This window comes from Sinohyriopsis cumingii, chromosome 10, assembly GCF_028554795.1.
Source record: "Sinohyriopsis cumingii isolate HCF-2022 chromosome 10, ASM2855479v2, whole genome shotgun sequence".
Lineage (NCBI taxonomy): Eukaryota > Metazoa > Mollusca > Bivalvia > Unionida > Unionidae > Sinohyriopsis > Sinohyriopsis cumingii.
Genome location: NC_142970.1, coordinates 89,300,343 through 89,311,114, shown reverse-complemented (window position 1 = coordinate 89,311,114; position 10,772 = coordinate 89,300,343). Strand labels below are relative to the sequence as shown.

The 10,772-nt window shown below is 36.7% G+C and overlaps 1 protein-coding gene across 5 annotated transcripts in view; it reads right to left on the bottom strand.

Annotated features, from left to right (window-relative positions):
- LOC149790563 (uncharacterized) overlaps window positions 1-8,131 on the bottom strand; it is a 253,953-nt gene extending 245,822 nt beyond the window's left edge. For 4 of the 5 annotated variants that reach the window (XM_089972628.1, XM_089972631.1, XM_089972629.1 and 1 more), the window contains exon 1: window positions 6,979-8,131. In XM_089972628.1, the coding sequence (XP_089828754.1) occupies window positions 6,979-7,708 (730 nt within the window). In that variant the 5' untranslated portion in view covers window positions 7,709-8,131. The remainder of the gene's footprint in view (window positions 1-6,978) is intronic. The other variant, XM_089972632.1, reaches the window with a different exon arrangement.
- Between the last annotated feature and the right edge of the window lie 2,641 nt (window positions 8,132-10,772).

The window sequence follows — 10,772 nt, the reverse complement described above, 5'->3', positions numbered from 1 at the left end:
GTTATATCCTGCATTTTCACTGTCATAATACGCTGACCTCATTGACATTCTGCTCGAATGTAAATATTTATGTCAACAAAACATGGCCAGACATATAAATAGACTAGTCAGCTGGCACATATTCTAACATTGCACGATGCAATTGTAAGATGAACGTGTATTATTACGAATCTTAATTCCTAAACTCTGTAACAGAAAAGAGCGAAAACCGACATTTTTTTAAAAATAATTTATTTCCCTAGAATAAATAAAACAGTAAAAATTTAAGAAGAACTTTAAGTATTGTGAAATAAATCCTAAATATTCATAAATCTTTCATCACAAGTCCAAATGTAAATAATTATAACTGAATTCCAGTGGTATTTCAATTAAATTCCAATATTGAATGTGTTCATATGCCTGAAGTCTATAATGTGGTAATGAATCAATGGCCCGGATTGTGCGATATGCTAAAAGTATATCACAAAATATAATTCAGAAACGTTCATGTCTGAATTCACTATAGTTCCAAATTAATGTTTCTATCCAATAATATTACTGAAGAGCGCTTTGGATTTCTAATGAATAATAATTTGAATAAATAATTCCACACTGAATAAATATTTCCACCCAAATAAAAATATGAACAAAACAATAAGACTGATTCTGTCTCAAGATGGTAAGGCAAGAATTACTAATTTTTCAAGTAAACAACATCATATAAAAAGCTAAGACACAAAAACAGAATCAGGACGAGGGACAAAAGTTCCTTTGTAGATTATTCAGAATTGTCAATATGATAAGGTCTATTACTAAAATTGTAATAAAGAACATGAGCTACATTAGGTAGACCAGGTTTTTCATGGAGAGATATCATATGTCCTAAACTCAGATTAAGATAAACATGTTTACGTGCATTGATAATGATCCTAACATTTAATATATTCTCATAGAAAAATATCAGCTATGTAATATGCTGCATACAAAATAGACGGACCGCTCCGGTGGCCTAGTGGTTAGAGCGTCCGCCTCGGGTGCGGGAGGTCGTGGGTTCGATCCCCCGCCGAGTCATACCAAGGACTTATAATAATGGTACTAACAGCTGCCTCGCTTCGCGCTCAGCATTAAGCGATTATTGTTGCGACTGGTTGGCCTGGTGTCAGGATAATGTGACTGGGTGGGACATCACGCTTCATCTCTGCGGCATGATGCCACAGTGCTAGACATCGCTATAAACTGCCACACTGCAGACGTCGTAGCGATATGACTGAATTTAAAAAAAAAAAAGCTACGTTAAAAATCCAAATCACACACACACACAAAATAAATGTCCCTAGTCAGGTACACAGTGAACTTGATATTGGACAAGACCAGGTACAAACTACAAATATACATAACATATAATCATTACGAAAAGTCAGCAAATTAAATACACATTACTGTATACTTCGTTTAGGTCGTTTACATTACAAAAACGGACACGAAAAACTCTTTAATTTGTCAATGCCCAGAGTCTGCTGTTAACAAATTTTGATTTAACAATTTTTGTATTAAGTGTGCCATCATATCCGTGTAGATATCAATAGCTTTGCGATGACATTACCAGATTATGTGTACAGGTGTACCGGGTACAGTAGCCAGACTGTACCTATCAGCAGCAAAGTGATGACCTGACTAGATATTTGTAGAGATAATGACTTGACCAAAGGTGTACGTACCAACATCAGTGATAATTGACCAGTGGTGCAGGTATCACTAGATCAGTGATCCTTTGGCCAGATCTGTGTAGAGGTGTACGTATCAACAGCATAGTGATGATTTGAACAGAGGTGTACGTATCAACAACATAGTGATGACATAAACAGAGGTGTACGTATAATTAGCATAACAATGACTTGGCCGTCTATGTAGAGGAGTATGTATCAACAGCATATTAATCACTAGATCTGTGTAGGCGTGTATTTCAATAGCATAGTGATGAGTTGACCAGATGTGTACATATCAATAGCATAGTAATGACTTTACCAGATGTGTACATATCAATAACATAGTAATGACTTGACCTGATGTGTACATATCAATAGCATAGTAATGACGTGACCATCTGTGTAGAAGTGTGTATATCAATAAAATAATGCTGGCTTGATGAGAAGCTTACTTTCACTGCGAAAGATGATATCATAGTACATTACTGACAGCGACGTGTAAGAATTGTACAGAAAAATAACACACGAAAACTAGACGAATGCAGTTGTTGCCCTTTATCTCTGGATACATTACAACAAGATTGTTAAATGTGGCAGAAGTTTTTCACAAGTCGTTCAAGTTATTTGTTGTTGTTGTTGTTGTATGGTTTAACGCCATTTTTCAGCACACGATAGGCTATACATGGCGGCCAGTATTAATGGTGGAGGAAGAACCCGGGAAAACCCAGAAAGAACCACCGACCCACGAGAAGCTACTGGCAAGCTTTCTCACATACCCACATTGGTCGAATCCGAGACTCGAACCCACGCAGACATAGGTGAGATGGCAGTGATCCGTAACTGAGAGCGCTTTAGACCACTCGGCCACTCGGGGCCCCTCAAGTTATTTGTTATTTAAGGTCTAGGCCTAGACCCCAAACTTACCCTAAAGGATCTGACAAATTCGGGTCTAATCAAGAGATATCTTGCGCATCAGCTTTCGATGTTATTCGTTGCAAAGTTTCCTTTTCAACTCAGCCAAAGCTTGATGAATATTCTTGTCTTTGTCTAAGCCTACATGCACTCGACACTATAATACACACACGTTATATCAGTAACGCACAGAGCACAACAACTACAAAATATAATAATTTGCCTTAGCGGGAAAATTCAACTCTTCAGCTAACTACACATATCTAATTGTGGTAAACCAGACATGCGTACATGGAGCACTGATGTCACAGCATAATGTCTGAAATAACGTAAACGTAAACTTTGTGAACCCGTGTGTGACGGACGGACGGGCAGGCAAGGGTAACAGTGTCATAGTGGGACAAAACTGTATTCATAGCCATTGACGGAAGATATTTTTGTTCTACATATGGAGAAAAAAGTTTTGTACTTGTGCTGTGAATATCAGTCAATCATGACAAGATAAAAACTCTTATCGATGAGTAACAAAGGCAAAATGTATACAGTTCTCGCAATAATGTACACAGTAAATAAAGTGAGCTCTTTTATGTTTAACAGCTGATGGATGAGTGAATTACATAGTCCGGGGGGGGGGGGGACGGACATATAAGATGTGAAGCAAGCTGTCGTGGATTTAAAGTCAATTAACAGAAAGGTGGATATTTTTTTTCTTCTCTCCATATATCATAGTTGAAAACTATGTTATCAGTCCATAGTAACATTAAATAGAAAGAAGGAAAAAAAATGGTTCACAATTAAAAACTAATTAAGCCAAATATGATTATCTGTCAGATGCTATGTAAAACCAAATATGAGGTTTGATACCTTATTAATTCTGTCCACCTCTCTCTCTCTCTCTCTCTCATCTAAACGTCAACCAACACTGCAGATATAACAAGCCTTTATAGCTGTACATAGGAAAGTTTTAAGCCAAAAGCACCCACGCCGTTTCTGTTACAGTTCATTCATTATTATGAAATTCAAATCAACTCAAGAATACATTTCTTGCCTGTTATTAATACTTGTTTATATTTTAAAACGAGGCCAAGTACAGTAACATTTTCATTATTGGCCATATATTGCAACATTATTTCGTTTCGGGACGAGGCTCGCAGAGTGGCCCAAAGCGCTCGCTGTTACCGATCACTGTCATCTCACTTCTGTCTACGAGCGTTCGAGTCTCTGGCTCGGCCAATGTGGATATGTGAAAAAGCTTGCCACTATCTGCCCGTTGATTGTTAGCTTTTACTTAAGTCTCCCTCCCCCTCGTTTCTTCCTCCGCCATTTATACCGAGCACAACGTTTAGCCCATCGTATGCTGAAAATGGCGTTAAACCCCCAAAAATTAAACCAAACCGTCCACCGTGCGACAACATCATTTTGTTTACTATAAGGAAACACAACTAACATTTACAGGCTTAACATAATTTTAATGATTTATTGATCACACAAATTAATCGTGCACGAAGCGCAAAACTGTTACAGTTATGACACACAGTGCAAAACAATTTATAATCATAAGGTTTATGAAGCACTTCCCCTATCGACTTATGTATGCTGTGCCATACATTGTACTGTGAAATACATTAAATATTATTCCCCTGTAAGGTGACATCTGTGAAATTTTACACACCTGTAAGGTGGCATAAATAAAAACATAAGCGTGCATTGCTGTTAAAACTTTTAAAACGATACTATAAGATTTAATATTTAAAAATTTAACAAGTGTTCTCACGCATTTTAATCCTACAATGATTATCTGACAGAATTAGTACATGTTCGTTCCTTTCTCCGTTAACTTTATGTTGTCTTATTCATGCAGTATTTTCCATATTGCACGGCCTCATACTGCACGACACGTGTGCCTAAAAATAGTATAGTTTATTAAGAACTACTATGTAAACAAACCATATACACTCTTATCATAGGCGATTTTGCTTTTGGTTGATTATATTTGTGAATTAACTAAACAAGTGGCTTCGTCCATTTGAAAGTAGAGATGATAAAGATAACGATGTGGACGAGTTCATCGAGTCACAAACGAAACGTTCGATCAAACAATTAAACGAAGGTGATGTTCGCAATGTCAACAAGAAACATGAGATACGCAGTAATTAAAAATACCATTCTGATCATTTAGGAGAAGCATTCGTTACTTCCGCTAATAGAACGATTCAGACTATGTCCAGTGCTCTCTAGCGTCTATAAACATTGCATATAAAAGCATAATGTGGCCAAGGGCTATCGCATATACACCAGAGATGCACCATTTTACAAGCCAGTCAGAACGCAAAATTTGAGGAAAAAAAATACAAATGAAGGTTTTGGTAGGAAACTAAGAGATTCAGAGACAATAATCCAAGACGACGAAAAAGTATTATTTCCGCTGACTAACAGACTATCACACAATAGCTACTTATCACTTTTCCCCCATTTAACTATTTTGATACAATGATAGGCTTGGGATACAAGGCACATAGGTCACAGCTGCGGTCACTCCAAAAGTGAGCATGCAAGTGACATGACATACTAATGTCTTCTTTAGCTTTAACTGACTTTAATGCCGCGATATCGCCAGAATATAAAATATTTTAAACTGAAGAATTACATTTCATTATACATTCAGTGACATTTAAATTGTTCAATACTGAACGGATGTCTGTAATTTTTAATACAGATATTTTATGCTACGATTCAACTCAAACAGCAAATTCATTACAAGGAACACCTTACAAATTTTTTATAATAAAGCTCGTCTACGTCTGATAAAACCTTTATACAAGGGCTAACCCGTACATAGCAAGGTCAAAAAGTTTGAGAACTTTTAATCAATGTAACCAACTTTTCCCCGAGGTAACTCAAAATGATGCAGTGCACTTCATGACTAAACTTATATACCACCCCTAGCACTGCTAACGAGTCACGAGAAAATTTACAACGTGATTAACCTTTAAACAATGTTCATTGTTATAAATGAAGAAAAGTAAGTAACTGTGACCTTCATTCCTATGGAGCAGTAAATAGTGTCTGCCACAATTCTTTTATTTTGCACTCCAGATAACGAACTGCCAAAATTGCCAAGTCCAAAAAAGATTAGAATATGCCACGATATAAATAACTTTGTAAATGATGTGTTTATTTGTTTTTGTCCGTACACTATCACAGGTATGTCATTCATGCACATAACTAAATTATGTCAACCTCAGTAAGCCTGAAAAGCACAAAATATATACTATACAATTAGTTACGTCAATTAGATGGCCATTTTCATTGGAAGATAAAGACATTTTTTTATCAATTAAGTTCTGTGCGGTTTCGGGAATATTAACAATCATTCATATATGTAATTTTCAAAATTTATATTAAAGAAATCATCTTTTCAATTTAAACATAAAAAAAATACGTTTTTCTTTCTGGAGTAAAATCTTGACTGCAATCCAAGCAAAAACGAATTCTTAAAAATGTTCATTACACCAGTAGGATTTTCTTTCAAGGATGTAAGGGGCCTTCTCTCCGACAGCTGCTATGCATTAAACTTAACACGTTCCCGCTAAAGTTTCTGGAAATTGGTATCTAATTGCAACGCATGCTAAGAGCAAAACTTATTTTGTCAACCACGTTGGGAGATGTAGTAAAATTTAGCAACAACCTAATTACATTTCAGCAACATATAGTTTAATATCACAAGGTTAGTCAAACACGAATACGATGAATAGTGGATAAGACCCATTCAATTAAAATTTCCTCAAGCAGCGTAAGAACCAGGTCTCGAACATAATTTGGCAAAGTCTGTTTACCGTGGAAAAGCGAACACAATACCAGCGTGCCTTTATAAATCAATGCGAACTTGACAAAATGTTGGAACAGTCAAACACTTTCGTTAGAAGAATCCACTAGTTTGAAACTGCCAAATTTCACGAACGTAACTGGTTCCAATAATGACTCTCTCTCTCTCTCTCTCTCTCTCTCTCTCTCGTTTTCGTACACACCCACACCTACAATATTTGTATAAGATATCACATAAAGCTGACTTGAAATACAGGAACACAATGTAATGACCAGTACAAGTCCATATTAGTATTATTTTACACTCGGAACAGGATTCGAGCATATTAAATACGCACAAATCGCAATATATTTAACGAGTTTATATTTTCATTATTATGCATGATACAATTCAAGGATTGCCCTAGCAAGGATTGGCACTATGCAATCAAAATTCATTTGGATGACAAAGTTTTCTTTTTTAATATGGCTGAACTTCACTAAACGATTATATACATGCTAGATGGAAATCTGAAAAAGTCGCTATTTTATTTTATATTTTCAATAATGAACTTACCTTCAGCGCACTGTAATCCAACACACCTGCATCCTGGCCCATCGTCACGGCTGAGGCAAAGACAAATTCCACAGCGGTTGTCAGTTTCGCACGCTTCCTGTGGAAATTTTTCCACGGAATTTCCTTCAATCATTTCTCCTCTGACTGGAATGCAGGTGCAGTTTCCATAAATGACATTTCGAATTTCACCCGTGAATCTCTTCTCAAAATAAGAAGATGGAAGTGAGAGCTGATCTAATTTATTTCGGTCCAAGGTATAATAATCAGGAAGACCCCCGAAATATACGTAATTATTTTTAGAAATTTCGCCAAAGCTGAAATCCGACCCGAACGCAACCCGGCTGTCCGATATTCCATCAACGATTAGTATTGTTTCCATACGATTCCTCTGAATTTCAACCCGATGCCATCGATTATCGTTTAATCTTGATGCTAGAAGTATTTCGATGCTACCTTCTTTACCGTCGACGATGTTCATACGTAATCTGACTCGACCGTCTTTTAGCAGAACTTCTACGTAATCATACGTGCCGTTGTCATCTGTGTACATGAGCAGACCATCTGTCTGCGTAGTTTTGAACTCGAAACTGAAAGTCGCATTGACACATGCATTCCACTTTGGGAACTTTGCATATGACTTAGCCGCGCCTGTAAACCGTAAGGCATTTGCAGTCTGAACTATTAGAAACAATAGAATAATATATAAATTCAAGGGGAGAATTACACCCATTTTATATCTCTTCGTGTCTGAATGCCTGAAATACAGAAAAACCAAGTAGGTCTGTCACTAACAGACGTTTAGACCCAAGTTACTATACTATGTCCAAGCGTTGATATATCCAATGTATTAATGAGAAGCGAGCGGCATAATCACTGAACTCAAACTATGTCACATTGAACGAGCATTTCCGATACCAATAATTGCACATGCCCACGTCTTTTTCATGACTGAATGACCCCGGCACACCCGGATTGCACACTGACAGGTTGGTGCATTCCTACCTACACGTAACGATTTCCATACATGGATTATTTAAAACACAATAACTTCTCTTGTCGTATGCTCCTCCGCCTATAGTTAGGGCATGTTCCGTAACTGAATATTAATTGGCAGCTATACGTCCCGCTTACATGAACACATACACTCTGTTTATGGGGCTGCCTAAAACTTGAGGTGGGCTTAAATGCAGAATTAAAGTACAAAACAGTACGCTTACTTACTAGCCGTATTGTGAGACAGAGGTGTGTATATTGCCCGACAGAAAGTTAGGCGCTATTGGATTCGTTGGTAACACTGCCAGACGTAAATGATTTCTTCTAACATCATTAATGTTATAGCTATTAAACATTAAGCAATTTATTCTGTGTTATCTCGACGAATCAGGCGTTGAGATCATAAAATTCTCAACTGGAGTACAAAACGGAGTTTCCAGTATCAATCAGTAAAAAACGAGCTTACATGACCGGACGAGGCAAAAATGTCAGTTTAACGCTCAAGAGGTGTATGCTATCCAGGAGCCTGAACCAACGGATATCACCTAGACTGGATAGGCTCGATCACGTATCCTCGTTAGCCTCCCATATCACGGAACACAGGTTTGAACCCTGGTCTAATAAATTTCAGAGAGAGAGAGAGAGAGAGAGAGAGAGTTACATCCATGTTGTCCAAGGCCAACGTTTTCATTATTTTGATTTAACCACGGATTTTTATTTAAAACAGTCTTTTTCCGACGGCAGTAACAGTTGGTTACGTATTTGGTTCAAGTTGTTCATTTGCATATATTTACCCCCCCCCCAAAAAAAAAAAACAACAACCGTGAAATAGTTATATGTAGCTACAATAATCGATACTAAGACACCCTCGCTTGAACATTTGAGCCTTCAAGTTCACTGTAGGAGGAAATTTGCCTCAAGGTGTGTTGTTAAAACTGGTATATACATTTCTTAAAGCACTTGATGGCTAGTCATCATACTTAGAAATATAAATCATTCCGAAGTTAAGACAATTCCTTCCGCGATAGGTTATCTTGGGCTTTTGTTCGTTGGGTGAAGATAGCAGTCAAATCAAATTTGCTTTAAGGTTTTGGAAGGTTTATTTTTTCTTTCTTTCTAAAACCCCTTCACTGATTGCCTTCATTGTTGAGATCTTTGTTTATGAAGCTAAGGCAAGTAAGTCTGCGACAGGCACATCGTCGTTTTGATCTTGGAATCAATGTCACACTGATGGAAACTTCGAATCAAGGTCAGTGATATAAAATGTGCCTTAAGGTTTTTGTAAGTGTCTATTCATTTGCGTATGCTTCATAAACCCTATCATTGTTTTCATTCATACTTTGGATGAATCTTTATGAAGCTAAGCCAGTTCATACTGCAGCAGGCAATCTTGCCCATTTGACCTTCTTGTCAAGGTCACTGTCGAAGAAACTATGCCTTAACGCTTGATGAAGGAAATATTTCATTTGCTCTGTATTTCTTAAACTCATTGCTGTGATTGTCGATACAGTGAAAGAATCATTATGAAGTTAAAATAATTTATTCTTCTACTTGCTCTCTCAACCTTTTGGTCGTGGGGTCAATATCGCGCGTTTTAAAGCAATGCTTTGATCGCTGGTATGATAAGCGACATATGACCTTCTTGAAAGCTTATGCAACAATTATACTACATATCACCGTATGCCATCTTAGATTACTGTAAGCATCCACTCAATCGACAAAAATGTAATTCGTACATGTATTGGATATTTGACATATTATGTTATAATTTCCACATATAGCTTGAACCTAAGTACCGCCATTTAAAAAAAAAAATATTTCTTGCATTTTGAAGTACCATGTATGTGTGCGTGTGTGTCTGCGTTTGCGTGTGTGTATATGAGAGAGAGAGAGAGAGAGAGAGAGAGAGAGAATCTCATGGTACGATATAATATGATATAGTTTTGTTTGACAAAAACGAAATTCTGAAACTTAATCGGAGTATGCTTGACATAAAGAAAAATACAATGCGGCCTAAGTCTCTAGTAACGAATGACAAGCTAATTATACTCTTTTAAGAAATCTAGGTAATCTTGGCAGAGGAAAGGGATCAATATTTGTAAGACAAGTTGGTTTAAAAGTCCTGTGTCACTAGTTTATGCACGAACAAACAGTAACAACAAACTAGAGTGAAAACAACAAGCTTTGAAAAACTACAATAGTTTATTTCCCTGGAAAAAATTCTGTAAAAATGAAAAAATACGAACAAACGGTTTTATAGAAACAAATCCAAAAATAATCCAAGAATAATCAACGAATATTCCAAGAAGAAAATGTTAGTAGTCCGAATAACAAAATGTTCTACTGATTTCACGTACGACTCCCGACGAAGAATCGAGGATGGAAGACGATGACGTATTCTGCAATCTGTAGTGTTGAAGTCTGCAATTCCTTGTAGAAACAAGAAATATCACACCGGTTTGTGATAGATGAATAATTTTTTATTAAAAGGAAACAAAAAACAAAACAGTCCTTGTTCCACAATATTACATGAGCACGCGTATTTTCCAGAAAAAATAACAGAAATAATCCTTTTGAATCGAAGTAATTTGAAATAACTCCAAACAGCACAACATACAACTAACAGTTTAATAGCCCAGCTTCTACTAAGATTAATTCTCCAAAACATGGGTTATATGGTCTTTCTAAAACGTAAACAAGGGGTCACGTGATCATCTTCTGGAAAGTTAATTGTTACAGATCACATTTACCCAGTTTGAGCCTGACGAAAACCAATCATTTTTGCTCTTTGAAAGACAAAG